Source organism: Gymnoscopelus microlampas, assembly GCF_963454915.1.
Source record: "Gymnoscopelus microlampas genome assembly, chromosome: 10".
In the NCBI taxonomy this organism is placed as follows: Eukaryota; Metazoa; Chordata; class Actinopteri; order Myctophiformes; family Myctophidae; genus Gymnoscopelus; species Gymnoscopelus microlampas.
Window position 1 is genome coordinate 105,033 of NC_139947.1, and position 19,758 is coordinate 124,790.

The 19,758-nt window shown below is 42.3% G+C and overlaps 1 protein-coding gene across 1 annotated transcript; it reads left to right on the top strand.

Annotated features, from left to right (window-relative positions):
* Nucleotides 1-91: 91 nt before the first annotated feature.
* Nucleotides 92-19,482, top strand: LOC311053284 (E3 SUMO-protein ligase ZBED1-like; the record flags this gene model as incomplete). Its single annotated transcript, XM_084068744.1, has 3 exons — nt 92-1,170; nt 1,568-2,102; nt 19,351-19,482. The coding sequence occupies 3 exons, from the start codon at nt 92-94 to the stop codon at nt 19,480-19,482; spliced, it is 1,746 nt and encodes a 581-aa protein (XP_083924870.1).
* Nucleotides 19,483-19,758: the final 276 nt, after the last annotated feature.

Consider the following 19,758-nt stretch of genomic DNA (forward strand, 5'->3'; position numbering starts at 1 on the left):
TTGAACCTCGGTCCACACCGTAGTTTGGGAAATCAGGAAGTAATGCACTGACGTCGATGCCGCACATAAACAAACCCCCGTGAGCAGTACAATGGATAAAAAAGAAACTATTTTGAATGGCAAGTTTAGCTTCAAAGCCCTGCCAGATGGTTCTCTGGACAGGACAAAAGTAATTTGTATTTACTGTCGATGTGAATTTAGTTACCACCGGAGTACGTCCAGTCTCAAATACCACTTGTCGGCCAAGCATACAGCTGATGCAGAGAGCCCTACGCCCCCTCCTCGCCTAAGGCAAGCCACGCTGGATAGTTTGCCGAGGAAACAGCTGGACAACTCTACAACCCGAAAACTTACAACAGCGGTCGCCAAATGGGTGGCTACAGCCTGCAGGCCGATTAACATTGTGGAGGACGAGGGTCTGCGTGAAATAATACGCATCGCATCCAACGACTGTATGTATGAGTTGCCTTCGAGAGGCACTACCGTAAAAAACATCCACGGCTTGTATGACAACGAGAGAGCCACAGTGGCTGAGGCGTTGGGAAAGACCCGCACAGTTGCGCTCACGGGAGACTATTGGACTTCACTCAGTAATCACAGTTACCTCGGGGTCACAGCGCATTATTTTGACGAGCAGTGGGGACTTCGGTCGCATGCGTTGACCGTTATGAAGACAGAGGAGAGGCACTTCGCCCACACGTGTGCGGAGCACTTCACCCAAGTAGCCAAAGAGTGGGACATTGAACCGAAAGTCAGCACGCTGACCACCGACAGTGCACGTAACATGATAGCAGCGGCCAGGGAACTCCCGTTTGGGCATATGCCTTGCGCAGCACATCTCCTCCAACGAGCCATCACAGTGTCTCTACAACACAGCCCATTTGATAACGCATTGGCAAAATGCAGAAAGGTAGTGGGCCACTTCAAGCACAGCCCACCAAATGCAGCAGAGCTTGAGCAGCAGCAAATTTCAAAACAAAAGAAAGTAGAGGCGCTGTCACAGGACGTGTCAACTAGATGGAACAGCACCCTGGAGATGATCAAGCGTATTCTGAGAAATGAAGAACCACTGAGAGCTGCCCTGGCCCAACATACAACCAAAGTCACTATGCCAACAACAGCTGAGCTGGATAAGCTGCAGAAGTTGGCGACAGTGCTGGAGCCCTGCAGGTGAATTGTTACTACTCTAATTTATTGTGTGTGTGTGTGTGTGTGTGTCTCTGTCTGTCTGTCTGTCTGTCTGTCTGTCTGTCTGTCTGTCTGTCAGAGAGAGAGAGAGAGAGAGAGAGAGAGAGAGAGAGAGAGAGAGAGAGAGAGAGAGAGAGAGAGAGAGAGAGAGAGAGAGAGAGCTGTGTGTGAGGGGGGTGAGAGACATGAGAGAAAGGGTGTGTGTGTGTGTGTGTGTGTGTGTGTGTGTGTGTGTGTGTGTGTGTGTGTGTGTGTGTGTGTGTGTGTGTGTGTGTGTGTGTGTGTGTGTGTGAGTGAGAGAGAGAGAGAGTGAGTGGGTGAGTCCTCAGCCCTTGTGTAGTGTGGGTGAATGTAACACTTTTTTTCTCTATTATTGCAGGTACATAACTGAACTTCTCGGAGGAGAGAAGTTTGTTTCCTGCTCCGTGGTGCTGCCAGCCTTTCGTCATCTATCGCGAGTCATGGAGGTCTCAGAGGATGACCCAACGTACTTGGTGAAATTCAAGCAGACCTTCACAGCTGATATGGAGCAACGCAAGGAAAAAACTAACATCACATGGCTGAGGGTTGCGACAGCTCTGGATCCTAGGTTCAAGGACCTCAAGTGTCTGAGCAAACCTGACAGGGCTGAGGTGTGGCGTTCGATCAGTGCCTTGCTCAGGGAGGAGAGGCCTGCACAGCCGGAACAACCAGCGACGTCTGAGCCACCTAAGAAAAGATCAGCTCTCATGCTTGCCCCTGATTCTTCCTCTGATGAAGAGGAGGACTGTATTGAGACCTGTGTGGACCGCTACAGGGCGGAGCCCACTATTGACATGGAGGACTGTCCGCAGCAGTGGTGGTCCGACCATGAAGGGGCACACAGCATGATGGCCTGCCTTGCACGCAAGTACTTGGCAACACCTGCCACATCCGTACCATGCGAGAGATTGTTCTCACTGTCTGGGCATGTTGTTAATAAGAAGCGAGCCTCCCTCTCATCCGAAAATGTCAACAGGCTTGTCTGTTTGAGCAACTGGCTCAGTGCAAAGAAAAAGAACTAAGTGTACTGTATACTTTTGTCTTGTTTTGCCTTTGTCGTCTTTCCATGTTAATTTTGTCTGTTAAAAAAAGACAAGAGAAGGAGGCTGGGTTGTTCAGCCTCTGCTGAATACTACAGAACAGCTGTTTACAGGCTATAGACAAACTGCACTATATTGAGTCCTGTCTGTATTACACTCCCCACTGTTTCATGCGCACTTTATTCATAGTTTTAATTTATTTTGTGCATCGCACTGTTTGTTTTGAATTGGATGCAAATGCAATGCATGAGGGTCATCCTTTTGTGTTAATGGCTGCTTAAACAAAATGGGGATGAATAGTTCAAGTGTCAAGTTCTGTTGAACACACTACGTTATGTGTTAGTATTAGTAGTAAGCATTACTATGCCTGAGTTTATGATTTCAGCATTTCTTTTACTTGAAGAATTTCTTTTTCTTGAAGATTCTGGACAGTATTTTTCATTGTTACAATAATAATAAAAACATGCATTTGCATAAAGCAAGCATTTGTCTACTCCCATGTTCATTTAAGAGTATTAAAAACTTGAAAAATATCTGCTTTAAGGTAGATTTCGAAAATTAGAACGTATAAAAAATATGCGATTAATTTGCGATTAATCATAATTAACTATGGACAATCATGCGATTAATCAGATTAAATATTTTAATCGATTGACAGCCCTAATTTTTACGTCACATTATACAAGTATCAGACATAAACACAATCATGGTTTTCACTGTCTGGTGATGGTAGAAACAAACACGGTGCATCATGACATCTAAGTAAATCACGTGTGTGAGAAGGTTGCTCACCCCTCGTTTAAATAAACCTTTTGAATTGATTTAAGAACAGCTTTCATGTATCTACATGAATGTTTCAGTCAAACAGACATATAGGGGCAGCAGTGGCTCAGGGGTAGAGTGGTTAGGTAGAGTGACATGGAAACCGCAAGGTTCCTAGTTCTATCTCGGGCTCACTCAGAGTTAGTGTCGAAGTGTCCTTGAGCAAGATATTGAACCCCTAATTGCTCCCGATGAGCACGTTGGTGCCTTGCATGGTTTCCTCCGCCATTGTTGTGTGAATGGGTGAATGTAATGCACAATCTATGTAAAGCGCTTTGGATAAAAGCGCTATATACATTTACCATTTACATTGCAGTCTCCTGAACGAGTGTCATTCCCGTGGGGTTTAGATAAATGTGGTTCCTTTGCATGGCTGCTGCACTTAAAATCATAGTTTTTGTTTTATACTTTTATTGATGTTCAGGTAACAATAAGCACTGAAGGTGTGAGTCACAGAGGTAAATGCTTCTCTGTAAATTATTTCCAAAATGGTGACATTTGGTGCATTCTGGCCATGATTTCTATTAGGCCTGAACAATGAGCCACTAACCAATCACTAATGCCAGCATGCATGCTGTCCAGCTGTGCCAGCAGACACACCAGCAGATACTTGTACTCTGTTATCTTATTCTTAGTATTCATATTGTGGTGAATTTGACCCCTGCATCCCTTCCCCAAAAGGACCAGAATGGAAACAAGCCTTCTGGCTTTTTTGTGCTTTTATTATTATTATATAGTGTTCAATCAATCAGTCAGTCAGTCAGTCAGTCGGTCAATCAATCTATCAATCACACGTGTCCTGTGCTTTGTGCCGCCCGCTTGGCAAAAGGTGTAAGATAGAGCCATATATCTTATTTCTTTGTGATTTGCACATGTAATTTAGCATGATTACAGTGTTGTGGATATTGTTTGAATTCACATACTTTGTGTGTGGAGGTCCAGGTTCATTACTGAAGTTAGGAGGACGACAGTGAGACCCGTCACTCTTCATAGACACACAGCTGGGTGTTGGAGACTCTCGTCTGTGGTAAAGACTTCTGGAATCATACAAAATATATATATATATATCTACAATTATCACGTACAGTAAATTACAATGTCATTTTGTTTGAGATTGTGTATTTTTTAGGTCACATTATACAAGTATCAGACATAAATACAATCATGGTTGTCACTGTCTGGTGATGGTAGAAACAAACACGCTGCAAGACATCTAAGTAGATCACGTGTGTGAGAAGGTTGCTCACCCCTGGTTTAAATAAACATCTTGGATTGATTTATGAACAGTTTTCATGTATCTACATGAATGTTTCAGTCAACCAGACATTGCAGTCTCCTGAACGAGTGTCATTCCCATGGGGTTTAGATAAATGTGGTTCCTTTGCATGGCTGCTGCACTCAAAATCATAGTTTTTGTTTTATTCTTTTACTGGTGTTCAGGTAACAATAAGCGCTGAAGGTGTGAGTCACAGAGGTGAATGCTCCTCCGTAAATTCTTTCCAAAATGGTGACATTCGGTGCATTCTGGCCATGATTTCTATTAGGCCTGAACAATGAGCCACTAACCAATCACTAATGCCAGCCTGCATGTTGTCCAGCTGTGACAGCAGACACACACCAGCAGATACTTGTACTCTGTTATCTTATTCTTAGTATTCATATTGTGGTGAATTTGACCCCTGCATCCCTTCCCCAAAAGGACCAGAATGGAAACAAGCCTTCTGGCTTTTTTGTGTTTTATCCTTTTGAATTTATTTTCAATAAGGTGTTCAATTAAGTCAGTCAGTCAGTCAGTCAGTCAGTCAGTCAGTCAGTCAGTCAGTCAGTCAATCAATCTATCAATCACACGTGTCCTGTGCTTTGTGCCGCTTGGCAACAGGTGTAAGATAGAGCCCTATTAGTAGAGGACCTGGCTAAGATATGTATGCACTTAATTTAGGAGAGAATATCTCAACTGTTTTAGGCTAATATGACCCCAGGGAACAACTTGCGGGTATGCGGTCACCCTGACTCAGAGATTAGACGCCTCTGCCCTGCACAGTCTAATAGAAAGCACAAAGCTTTAAAAAATAAAGTCTGCCTCATCCAGGCAGTTGGCCAGGAGCCACTTTGAGTGGTAGTTGGGATAAACGCAGTCAGTGGAGCAAACGCAGTCCGCACCAATAATATTTACGATTCTGTCCCTATCGGTACATAACTTGGACGGCGCTGAGTCGACTAGCAGCCCAGCGGCTGGTCGACGCGGGCACTCGCGCCTGGAGGCGCGAGGGCGCGTCTCCTCAGCCTTAAGGTCTGCTGAGTCGGCGCGCCTCCGTCATGGCCCATAACTTATAATTATAAATTATAGGGAAAACACATCCTTAAATGGAATTGGGAAATGGTTTTACCTTTAGTCTAGGTAAACTTAATTATTTGCAAAACATGACATCCCTTATTCAAAACAGATGGCGAATGCATTCTTCTCTTTATAGGGCCTACACAGGTAATAAAATTGCCTGTGAGACCTTCATGAATTGAACCTCACAGTCAGCAGTCAGTCAGTCAGTCAGTCAGTCAGTCAGTCAATCAATCTATCAATCACACGTGTCCTGTGCTTTGTGCCGCTTGGCAACAGGTGTAAGATAGAGCCATATATCTTATTTCTTTGTGATTTGCACATGTAATTTAGCATGATTACAGTGTTGTGGATATTGTTTGAATTCACATACTTTGTGTGTGGAAGTCCAGGTTCATTACTGAAGTTAGGAGGACGACAGTGAGACCCGTCACTCTTCATAGACACACAGCTGGGTGTTGGAGACTCTCGTCTGTGGTAAAGACTTCTGGAATCATAAAAAAAAAATATATATCTACAATTATCACGTACAGTAAATTACAATGTCATTTTGTTTGAGATTGTGTATTTTTTAGGTCACATTATACAAGTATCAGACATAAATACAATCATGGTTGTCACTGTCTGGTGATGGTAGAAACAAACACGCTGCAAGACATCTAAGTAGATCACGTGTGTGAGAAGGTTGCTCACCCCTGGTTTAAATAAACATCTTGGATTGATTTATGAACAGTTTTCATGTATCTACATGAATGTTTCAGTCAACCAGACATTGCAGTCTCCTGAACGAGTGTCATTCCCATGGGGTTTAGATAAATGTGGTTCCTTTGCATGGCTGCTGCACTCAAAATCATAGTTTTTGTTTTATTCTTTTACTGGTGTTCAGGTAACAATAAGCGCTGAAGGTGTGAGTCACAGAGGTGAATGCTCCTCCGTAAATTCTTTCCAAAATGGTGACATTCGGTGCATTCTGGCCATGATTTATATCAGGCCTGAACAATGAGCCACTAACCTGTTATCACAAGAAAGGAGGAAATTACCTACCTGGGTTCCATCTTGGAGGCAAACCTCTCAGGTGACAAAAACGCTGAAAAGACGATCAAAAAGGTCCACAAAATAACACGGAGGATGTGGAGGCTTGTTCGTAAAGTCAGAAAGAATACTCTGAAGATTCTTGTAGGGGCCCTCATACAAGGTCATTATGATTATGCATGCACTTCATGGTATCACAACACCTCCAAGGCCCTAAAAACAAGGCTCCAAACATCCCAAAACAAACTTGTAAGGCTACTTCTTGGCCTCAATTACAAAGCCCATCTAACCCATGCCCATTTTGCTAGGCTTGGATGGCTTAGGGTTGAGGACAGAGTACAGCAACTTGCTATGGGCCTGGTCTTCAAGATACACCACAACATTGGGATCCCCCTGTATTTGTCAAAATACTTCCAAAATGTCAATCAAGTCCATGATCATAACACCAGAGGCAGCTCCACAAACCATGTTCAACCCAGATTTGGCACAACAAAGGGAATGAACTCTTTCTCATGCTATTCATCTAAAATGTGGAATGCCCTACCAAAAGGAGTAAAGGAGTGTAAAACCCTACTCACTTTCAAAAATGCCCTAAAGATACACCTTCAGGAGGCTGCAATTCAAAAATGGCCCCTGTCCAAGTCCTAACCTACCCCATGTCCTAACCTAACCTATCCCCCCCCCCTCTCTTTCTTTTTTGTACATATTTTTCACCCTTCATACTTCATACCAGTAACCTGTAAACTGATTGTATGACATTCTGTATAGTAGTGTGTATATCTGTCTGTCTCTTATATGTCAACATGATTTGTGTGCATGGGGATCTCATCTTAAACAAGCTACGTGCTTAACTGAGCTATCCAGTTTAGTAGACCTTGTATTGCGAATTTGTACTTCCATGTACTGTTATGTACTGCCATGTACTGTTCTCATGTCTTACTAAATAAAGTACATCAATCAATCAATCAACCAATCACCAATGCATGCTGTCCAGCTGTCCCAGACACACACCAGCAGATACTTGTAATCTGTTACCTTATTCTTAGTATTCATATTGTGGTGAATTTGACCCCTGCATCCCTTCCCCACAAGGACCAGAATGGAAACAAGCCTTCTGGCTTTTTGTGTTTTTATCCTTTTGAATGTATTTTCAATAAAGTGTTCAGTCAATCAGTCAGTCAGTCAGTCTATCAATCACACTTGTCCTGTGCTTTTTGCCGCTTGGCAACAGGTGTAAGATAGAGCCCTATCATTTATTTGTGATTTGCACATGTCATTTAGGGCTGGTACACACTGCAAGACCTTAAAGTGGTCGGGGGGTCATCTGATCGTTAAGCATAACACACTGCAGGAGTTTATTTCTTGAAATCGGCTGTCATAATATCGTTGTGGTCTTCACAACACGATTGATCCCCGACAAGGGCTGACACACTGTAGGATAGTTCACTAGGATGCTATCTCCAGAGTCAGACCCAATACATACATTTGTGTTTATTCTAATTCATTTTAATCGACGTATCCCGTGATATGCCTCTCTCCCTCTCCCTCTCCCCCCGGGCCCTCTCTCTCCCCCCTCTCTCGCTCTCTCTCTCGCTCGCTCGTCAAGAGCGCAGAAGCGGTCAGTGCCATGTCTGCTTATTATAAGCGACTTTGGGATTGTTTTTCTGTAAAGTTGCTTGGAAGTGTAGTTGTTTTTTTGGCCTTGTTTCCTAATGTTGTTTGAACCAGTTGTTCTCAAACATTTGCATGGCAAGGACCCCCAAATTTATAATAATAATTAATTGTCCACAGAGGCGCAGAACTCCCCCTTCTGAAAACATGTTGTGCCATAGACCCCCATTCAAGATCTGTGTGGATTTTGTAAATATTCCACCCCCCCCCCCCCCCCCCCCCCCAAAAATGTCTTCTTTAAAAATAGCCTATCTACAACGTGAGCTTGTAGATCGTCTATTTTCAAGTATCCAATGTATTTGTATATAGGCTTAAAGTGCTCATAGTCGCTTTTGTTGGGCTTGTTTTCACAAACCTGGTTGCTTATTTCTCTCGCAAAATCTGGCAACACAGACAACGACACACACACACACACACACACACACACACACACACACACACACACACACACACACACACACACACACACACACACACACACACACACACACACACACACACAGAGAGAGAGCGCTCGCTCTCGCTCTCTGTCTCTCTCTCTCTGTCTCTCTCTCTCTCTCTCTCTCTCTCTCTCTCTCTCTCTCTCTCTCTCTCTCTCTCTCTCTCTCTCTCTGTACAATTCCTCTAAAATAAACAGCCCACCAGGCTCGCTCACTTTCTCATTTTGTTTTATAATGTTAACTTATTAGAGGACTGGACGGTAATATTGCGGTAGGGACTGTTTGTTGTGGTCAGGTCCAGCGACGCTCCCCTAATAGCCACGGTGGCTGTAATGTGCTCTCATTGGCTGTAGCGTGCATCTCCTTGCAAGGTGCTCGCAGCTCCGTTCATAGTGTATGATATTGTCTGTTGTCCTGTCCCAGACAGAGATGAATATCTAACAATTTAGATATCTGAAAACGGTCGGAAAGCCGACGCAGAGCGGAGAATCGCGGCCACATCGGGTCGCAGAGCCTTTCACACACACAGAGCATTATCTCGCCGATCAAAGGCCGATCTGCGTCAGGTCGGGAGGTTTTGTCGGCGAGCGCCAATAAATGTCGGCGACAGCAATATCGGACATAATGTCTTGCAGTGTGTACCAGCCCTTAGCATGATTACAGTGTTATGAATATCTTTTGGACATACTTTGTGTGTGGAGGTCCAGGTTCATTACTGAAGTCAGGAGGACGACATCTAGACCCGTCACTCTTCATAGACACACAGCTGGGTGTTGGAGACTCTCGTCTGTGGTAAAGACTTCTGGAATCATTAAACAAAAAAAAAATCAATACAGTGAATGAAAAAAGTCAGTTAATTCAAGTTTGTATTGTGTTATTGTTACGTCACATTATACAAGTATAGACATACATTTAGTGGTGGTTTTCACTGTACGGTGATGGTAGATCTCAGCAGTCTTACAAAACATTGCATATGTCTCTTGGTCCCTAAACCCTATATGGTTGACCGGAATCCCTCAGGGCTTTATACTAATGTATTTTCAGTTTTCCTTAACCCATTAAGACCTGAGGCCGATTCTACAGTAATATTTAGTAATATTTAGTTCCATGGGGTTCCATGGGGATAAAGAATTGTTCAGAAGCTGTGTTCACGTTTACTCTCCCATTGGAATTAACAGACTCCACCCTACTTGTGGTCTCCTAAAGCATTGGCTGTCAAAATGGGGTCCGGGGACCCCCAGGGGTTCTTGGGGGGGTTCCAGGGGGTCCCCAGCAAAATGTGTTAATACAGCGTCACAATAATTTGAACCACTTTAACCCTTAGTACTTTGGCTATTCAAAAATAGCAGATCTACAAGCTCGAGCTTGTAGATCTGCTATGTTTGGAAAATCGTGAAAACCTGTGCAAATCTTTGTATATATATATATATTTTTTAAAGCAAACATTTGTAACTCAAATCTTTGCTTATGGGGGTCCCTGGAACAACACATTTTAAGATGGGGGTCCGCGGCCAAATACATATCATATTGGGGGGTCCTTGACACGAAAAAGTTTGAGAACCACTGTCCTAAAGAGGCGGCGGGTCTTGCTTTCCTATTTGTTTTGGATGTAAGGACAATCGCTTTCTGACTTTTCTCACTCCCCCTTACATACACCAACAATGCACCTGACCACACCCCATTTTAAGACCAACAACACGCCCATGGGCAGTGGTGGAAAGTACATTTACTTATACTGTACTTTACTTGAGTATTTCCAATTTCCAGTACTTTTACTTCTACTCCACTACATATCGGATCCAAATATTGTAATTACTCCACTACAATTATTTGAAAACTTTAATTACTAGTTACTTTTCAGATATCAATTATTATTATTATGAAACATACATTAACCCATTTAGCCTATTTTATACATAGTCTATTTTCAAACATTTTAGTACTTTTGCTTTTTGATGCCAACACTTTTGTACTTTTACTCAAGTGAATTTTGAATTCTGGACTTTTACTTTAACAGAGTATTCCTATATTGCAGTATTGATACTTTTACTTAAGTAAATAATTTGAGTACTTTTTTCACCACTGCCCATGGGTGCACAGAGGTGTGCCAGTGCATTTGCTACTTACACAACTTACACTTAACACGCTTTCAAACTGAATAATGGAGTGAAACAAAATTCAGGCTGAGTAAGATATGTCTTATTGTTTTAAGATGTGCACATCATGCATGAGATCTCTGTCATATTCTAGTGCTGTGTTTATTGTCCAAGAGGATTCACATACTTTGTGTTTGGAGGTCCAGGTTCATTGCTGATGCAAGGACTCCGTTCTTTAGACCGGTGACTCTCCATAGACACACAGCTTCTGGTCTGTGGATGTGCTGTTAGTCATGTCCCTCCTCCTCTCTCTCCACACACCCACTTGTCTTTTGGCCTTTATTATACCTGTCAACGTAGAAAGTAGACACACACACACGCACGCACGCACGCACGCACGCACGCACGCACGCACGCACGCACACGCACACACACACACACACACACACACACACACACACACACACACACACACACACACACACAGTGGTGGAAAACTACTCAAATGTTCTACTTAAGAGTATCAATACTGCAATGTAAAAATACTCCGGAATTCAAAATTGACTTACAAAAGTACAAAATTATTGGTATCAAAATGTACTTAAAGTACCAAAAGTAGAAAGTACTCATTATAAAGAATGTCCCATTCCACTTGTTTTCAAATGGAAAAAAATATATAAAATGTGAAAAATATAAAATATTTTGAAAATAGCAGATCTACAAACTCTTGCAGATTTTGTAGATCGGCTATTTTCAAATGGCTGAAATGTATAGGGCTGAAAGTGGTAAATGTATGTTTTGTAATAATAATCACAATCTGCAAAGTAACTAAACTAAAGTTACTGGAGTATGTCCAATTTTTCAATACTTCAATACTCAATACATCATAGAGGCAAATATTGTACTTTTATTCCACTACAATTAATTGTTAATTAACTAGTTACTAGTTACTTTGCATATTTTGATTATTATAAAAAGAAAAAAACATCAACCACTTCAGCCTTATACTTTGGCTATTTGAAAATAGCCGATTTACAACCTCATGCTTTGCGACCCGTTGTGAGCTTGTGGATCTGCTATTTTCAAATGATTTCTGTACATTGTAAAACATGTGATTCATTGTTGAATATAACTAGATGTTATGGAGGCTAGTGGGAAATGACTGCGTTCAAGCGAAGTGGAGTGTACGGAAACTATGTGCGCATAAGCGGCATGCACGCAAGTGGCACGAAAGCTCTGGAGTAAGGTAATAATCTTTTTTTTGCCAATGTGGCATTTCTGCACACGCATTTGCAATGCTGTCGAGTGAGTGAGCGAGCAAGCGAGTGGCAGGGAAGTAAAACAAAAGCAAGAAGTGTGTTTGTGTGAACCAAGTGGTTGTATATAATAATAATATTTTTTATTTATATAGCACCTTTCGAAACAAAGTTACAAAGTGCTTCACATATATAAAATACACAAGTAAGACGCGCGAACGCTGGAAGCGAACACAGCTCGAAAATAACAATAAGAAGAATATAAAATACATCATACGGTAGGAGAGCAGAAAAATATGAAAACATTAAAAGCAAAAACAGAAAAAAGAAATGATGCAGCAATACAGTAGGACACAATGGGTAAAAGTCTTTAGGTAATAAAAGCGACTCTATATAAGTGGGTTTTCAGGAGGGCTTTGAACCGGGGCACAGACTCTGCAAGCCTGATCTCTAAGGGAAGGGCATTCCAGAGAGTCGGGGCTCTAAAGGCGAAGGCCCGATCACCTTTTGTTTTTTTATTGGAGAATGGGATTTCGAGTAGAGCTTTGTCTGAGGACCTCAAATTGCTCTCTGGTTTATATGGCTCGAGTAGGTCGGAGATGTATGAAGGGGCCAGACCAGAGATGGCCTTAAAGGTAATTAATAACATTTTAAAATCAATTCTGAAAGTGATATAATAATAATAATAATAATAATAATAATAATAATAAGGGTAATAATAATAATATTAATAATAATAACAATAAGGGTAATAATAATAATGATAATGATAATAATAATTCATATTCATATTCATATTCACATTATGATAAGAATAAAACACATACCTTACATTAAGCTGGATGTTTTAGTTCTTCTGTTTTGTCAAAATGGAGTCCAGACGGTTGCCTTCGCTGTTGTGCTGTCGTTTCTACGACGCTGTGTCACAGTGAAGCATTTAATGCTGCCTCACTGTGCGTGTCCGTGTACTGTAATGTCTGTTATGATGTGTTGTAGTGTGTTCTCTATGTACTGTAAATGTGTGTCACGCTGTGGTGACGTACAGTAGGCTACCTGACACTGCTTGGCAGTGAGGGGGCAAAGTGCATTTTATTATCATTCAGAACAGTGTTTTAAACCAACACCATTAACAGTATACACCACAGTATGCCAAGAGTTGTGTTTGTATCTGTAGGACATACAGGCAGACAGACGGACAGGCAGATAAGACAGATAAGACAGACAGACAGACAGACAGACAGACAGACAGACAGACAGACAGACAGACAGACAGACAGAAGTACGTGAATGGTGAATTCTATATATATTATTTAGATTTTCTCTATCGTTGTGTTTTTTTAGGCAGGCAGGCAGTGTGGTTTGTCTCTGTAGGACAGACAGACAGACAGACAGACAGACGTGAATCGTAAATTCTGTATATCCTACTATAATTCTAGTAACCTCTGTGCGTTTGTAGTGGAGGTGCAGCTACCCGGTTCTCCTCACTGGCTGGACCAATTGCTCTGATTTTGCACACAGCCATTGACCATCTGAACTTAACTGTGAAGCCCGTTTTTCAATTTCATCAAATCTCAGCTTCTTATTAGCGTTTATGTGTCAAACAATGTCGCCATGGTTACGGGCCTGCCCAGCTATGGGACGAACTGCCTCTCGGGTTGCCAGATCATGTGCGCATATCCCCCCACGGATGCGCTGCGCCGACCGGGTATGGTCTAGTTATTTAGATTTTCCCTATCATTGTGTTTTTCTTTGCTCTTGTTGTTTTGTCCAGTTGTTTGAGGGTTGAATGGATAATGGACCGCAGTGGAAACAAGCCCCGGCCTTTTTTTGTGTCTCATCATCACCCATTTGGTGTGTTTTTTTTATTGTACTGTAATTAAAAACAATTGTCGATAAAGTCATCACACTCATCATAACCATCCTCCCAGCTGGTCAACTGGCATGAATGGGAGCAGGTATGAGAATTTGTATCTGTCGTTTCGCTTGCGGGGACATTTGACCCATTCAATCCGGGAACGCATCTCTGTCATTTTAGATTTCTTTGGCTATTCAAAAATAGCAGATCTACAAGCTCATAGCGCGGCACCGAGTGCCGCACTATGAGCTTGTAGATCTGCTATTTATAAAATATAATAATTGCAAATCTTTGAATATATATATATTTATTTTTTAAAGAGAACATTTTTTACTCAATTATTTGATTCTACAAACTTCTTCTGAATCCTAACAGTTTTTATTTTATTTAAATTATTTTTTTGACTTGATGTTGCTACAATATCAGTGGTTTTCCAACTGTTTCATGTCAAGGACCCCCAAAATGATTGCATTCGGCCGCAGACCCCCATCTCAAAATATTTTGTTCCAGGGACCCCCAGAAGCAAAGATTTGATTTACGAATGTTTATGATTTTTCAAAAATAGCAGATCTACAAGCTCATTTGAGATCTACAAGCTCATTTGAGCTTGTAGATCTGCTATTTTTGAATAGCCAAAGTATAAAATAATGGTTAAAGTGGTTAAAATCTAAAATGACAGATGCTTTTCCGATCTTAATGGGCTAACCATTGGCCGGAGCGGAGGTCAAGAGCCTGCATGCAGTGTACGGGTGCAGTACGTTAGTCCGACAGCGCATTCCTCCGACAGCGCAGCGCTCCGACGTTTCAATACTAAACCCGAACCAAACCCGCACCCTAACCCTAACCGCTCGCGGATGCCACATAGTCGGAGAAAAGGTCTGTCGGATTATCGCATGCCTCCCGCAGTGTACAGGGGATGGCAGCTCTCCGTTCTAATAGACGCCACTTGCTTAAGCTATACAGCTTGTCATACAGTTGCTGTCGGTCAGAAACCTCATACATCCATAATTCTACTTTTTTATGTTTTTTATAAATTAATGCCCCACTTCATCATTCAAGAGTGTCGCACAAAATGAGTGAAAGTAGCCGATCTACAAGCTCTTTGTGAGCTTGTAGATCGGCTATGTTCACCAGTTGCAAATATTAAAAACATTATAAAAGATATTGAATATAATTACAAATGAATGTAAATTTGAATATATAGGCTACATTTTTTAAACTCAAATATTTGCTGGAACAAAATATTCTGAGATGGGGGTCCGCGGCCAAATACATATCAATTTAGGGGTCCTTGACATGAACAAGTTTGAGCATATGGCATAACATGATATAGCTACATAAGATTTTCAGAAAACTGTTGGGATTTAGAAAATAATCAGCCTCAGGTCTTAATGGGTTAAGGGAAGTGTTCTGTCTAATGCCAATATTACTGACAGCAATGAATGATATTAACGACAGCAAGGCAAAGTACAGACTCTATAAAAGCCCTGCAGAACAAAATCATCAAAGTCTTATCAATCACACCATGATTAAAGACGGTGTTCCTGAGAACCAAACGCCAAAAGTCAACACTTAAGACGTGAACACACATGCGCGCGCACGCACGCACGCGCACACACACACACACACACACACACACACACACACACACACACACACACACACACACACACACACACACACACACACACACACACACACATACACCCTTTTCCATGGAATGACATTTTATCTACTATAGATAAAATAATGATCAATTACAATGACGTTTTTATCTTAGTGTGTGTGTGTGTGTGTGTGTGTGTGTGTGTGTGTGTGTGTGTGTGTGTGTGTGTGTGTGTGTGTGTGTGTGTGTGTGTGTGTGAGAGAGAGAGAGAGAGAGAGAGAGAGAGAGAGAGAGAGAGAGAGAGAGAGAGAGACCTATTTCCTAAATCATGAAAATAGACGATCTTAGAGTGGAATCCTTTGTTTCACCAATATTACGATAAAGTCGTTTCCTGAAAATAATTAAGAGCCAAAGAGGGAAAGATGTTAGCTAAATGCAGCTAAACGTGCAAAACTGAGTCTTCTAGGGCCCTGATTGACGGGCTGGGAGTGGACATGCTAGAAAGTCTCTAGATCAGGGTACTTCAATCTTTTTCAGGTCAAGGACCCCTAGCTGAGAGAGAGAGATGAAGCAGGGAACCCCACTACATACAGTATTGTATAAAATTGTGTTGCAGGTTAAACTTTTTACATAGATGACATATATCGTTGCTGTCCGGCAGAAACCAGCTAACTAGATTTTTCCGCTTTTGCATGTTTTTCCATAAATCATTGCTATTGAACACCATTTACGTCTGTGTGTTGATTAGAACAATATCGAACCAATGAAAAGTATTAAAAAGCACTTCTGACAAAACCAGCTAACTCCTTGGATCCTCAAACGTTCTGCTAAACCAGCAACCAAAGGGGGTGGAGTTAGCTGGTTTTGCTGACTCCAAGCTCCACCCCCTTTTGACCTCCAACCTCATTGTGAGCTTGGAGTTCCATCCAGCTGTTCTTATTAATGATGAACAAAACCTCCTAACTCCACTTTTTGTTTTGTTTTTGTCATTTCCTGAAAATTTTACATTTTGGAGTTGGTTTCTGCCGACAGCAGAGATATATAGTTTCATAGACTTGTTTGACACACATTATCTTTTAACTCATTCATGTTGGATTCATGCTAATGTGTATTGTCAGACCTTTTTAAACGCTAAATACGCTAACATTTCGCTAAAACGCTAAAAACACTTTGTCTAAAAGGGCCGTCCGTCCATTGAGGTCCTTGGTACTCACCCCCTGTAGTGACTCCGAGGACCCCCTAAGGGTCCCGGAACCCCTGTTCAGCTTGTGAGTGTGTAGATTGGCGTAGAGGGGGAAAAGAGCAGACCAAGTACAGAGCCACAGTGGTTAAATGTCTGAAAATACACATTAAAATGAATCCAACATATTGATAGAAAAGATCATGTGTTAACAAACAAAGGAACAAAAAACATGAATTCACTGATGATAGTGCTGCCAAACATTGATTGAATATTGTGGTAGGCAGGAATGTAAAAACATTACAGTTTAAAAGTACAGTTAAAACACTTTGTCTAAAAGGGCCGTCCGTCCATTGAGGTCCTTGGTATTCAATTCATAAACATATATAGTGGCACCATTTTAGTACTTTTACTTTTGGTACTTTAAGTATATTTGGATGCCAATGCTTTTGTACTTTTACTCAAGTAACATCTTGAACACAGGCCTTTTACTTGTAACAGAGTATTTTTATATTGTGGTATTGCTACTTTTACTTAAAGTAAAATATCTGAGTACTTCTTCCACCACTGCCTGCTTCCTCCCCCTCTCTCTCTCTCTCTCTCTCTCTCTCTCTCTCTCTCTCTCTCTCTCTCTCTCTCTCTCTCTCTCTCTCTCTCTCTGATAAGGGTTCCTTTGAATGTTGAAAAGCGTTTATAATAGTCCTGCTGTATAGGGTGTGGTTATTATACTGATTACACTGTTGACACAGTAGCGATATCAAGTGGATATTCTGTGATAATGGGATAAAGACTCTGTGGACAAAAGCTTGGGGCGGCACACTGTATGGACACTGTGACTGTGTTTTCTTTTCTTTCTTTCTTTTGGCTTCTTTTTTTTCTGTAGTACAGGCTTTAGTATCGGGCTATGTTTACCATTGACTTTAGGTATTTGATTATGCTTTTTAGTCCTCCAGCTTTTTTCACCGCAAGGCGTTGTGAGCTTGTAGATCTGCCTACAATGTTTGCCTCTTTCTTACATAATATTTGACAATTTGGTCAATAGGCTCTATGCACAGCAGCCATATTGGAACGAAATTGGGCCTCTTCTTACTTCCTTCACAGGTGTTACCAATGATACTAATGAGGCTCTGTTCCATTCTGGTCAGGGTGCTGATATTGTGCATGTTGGCTCACTAGAAACACTCCATTTTGGTTCCCAAATGGCCCCTTATGGTGGGTGTGTAACTCTGAGAGTGTACAAATGGAACCAAATGGACCTGTAAGGGTCCATTTGGTTCCATTTGTACACTCTCAGAGTTATGGGGGTCCTTGAAAATAAGCCAACCACTATGCCACACTAAATGGAACAGGGCCTTAATTAGTATCATTGGTAACACCTGTGAAGGAAGTAAGGAAGGGGCCCAATTCATTCCCAATATGGCTGCTGTGCATAGAGCCTATTTGATATTAAAAAGGTCTTAAAAGTCCTTCAACTGTAACTTTAGAAATGTGCAGAATTCAGGGCTGTCATTTTAGGGTTAGGGTTTTGGTGTTGTCCATTTTTTGAGGGCACAAGGCCAAATGCCAGGGCAGGATAGGGCCATCAATTAAAACAAGATTTTAGTCCATTGAAAGAAGTCATTTATTTAATGAATTACATTAATTTAAAGGGTTAAGGAGGATTTTAAATTGAATATGTACAGTAGACTAACTGCAGTGAAATACATACATTGGTTTAAAGATGGGAAGTTAAGAATTCAGAATCTCAACAAAAGACACTGGTGTCTACATATTGCCAAGAAAGCGACAGAGGAGAAAGTGGTCCAGTCAGCTGGGGCATTAAAGCCACTGTGCAGGCCTCAGGGCATTTTCTTTAGGGGCACAAGGCCAAACTGAGGGGTGACGGCCATGGACTTCGTGGCCTCCCTGAAATTCCCGCCCTGGTGCAGATACCCTGTAAACTCTTATACTGTATGTTGTTTTGTTTACTGTTGAGTGAGAAAACAATGTTGCACGTTAAGCTAATCATCTGGGGACCCCTCAAAATAATTTAGGGACCCCCCTGGGGTTCCCGTCCCCCAGTTTGAGGACCAATGGACTACGGCGACTACAAAGAAAGGACATCGCTAGCCTGGTCCCTGCCCTGCTCTCTGCTGCTGCAGCAGTTAGAGCTGGAGGACCTGCTGATCTCAAGGACCCCTGGGTGTAACCGGTCCCCACTTTGAGAACCCCTGCATTAGACCAAGGACCACCATAACCGCCCATACCCTGGGTGGGGTTGGCGAAAGGGCCTAGTTTGCACGTTCTCCCCGCGTCTCCTAGGGTAGTTAATACCCTCACAAAAACATGCAGTAGTCCTGGTCACTATACCGCCTCCCCCATGACAGCCGGGGCGCCTGAGGGAGGAGAAAGGAACTGGTTGGAATAACGTGTTCCTTCCACACACTACGTCCTACCGGGGAAACTCCCCCCCGTCAGGTGACAAGAAGGTCAGTTGGCTCTCATGCATTGAAGGAGGCATGAGCTCGGCCGTGGACTCCCTAGGCTGGTGGGGGGAGTGTAGCGCCCAGGATCACTTAGAAAATTGGCACCTGGTGAAAAAAAGAGGTTACAAAATTATGGGATAAAAAAATAAAAAAAAAGGACCACCATAACTCTGAGAGTGTACAAATGGAACCAAATGGACCCGTAACGATCCATTTGGTTCCATTTGTACACTCTCAGAGTTACAGCCCCATAAGGGTCCATTTTGGTTATCAGTCATTTTGCTGGGGACCGCCTGGAACCCTCAAGGACCCCACTTTGAGAACCACTGGTCCACTGGTCCAGGGTAAGCTGGACCAGCGCGGGCAGCAGGTGGAGGTGGACTCCGGCGTGGGACAAGACCCGAGCCCCGACGTCGTGAAGGCGCTGCAGGGAGTGGTGCGCCGCCGGCTGCTAGGCAGCGCTGAGTGGCATTGAGGAGCAGGTGTTCAGACTCCAGAGTCAGACTCCAGGCAAAGGCTCGGGTGGAGATCGAGGTTAACCACTTAAACCCCATACGGCTCTATACTAGTGCCTTCTCTGTTTCCTGTTATTGTTGGGAAAGCTTTTGCAGAAAAAAGCAGACAGACAATGTTTTCTTATTTTATTTATTAAATACTTTTGAAAATCCCCAAATGCATTGAACATTTAATAAAAAAAAGACAGAAAGTCTTCAGTTGAGTGACGACCTCATTGTCAAGAAAAGATCTTGGC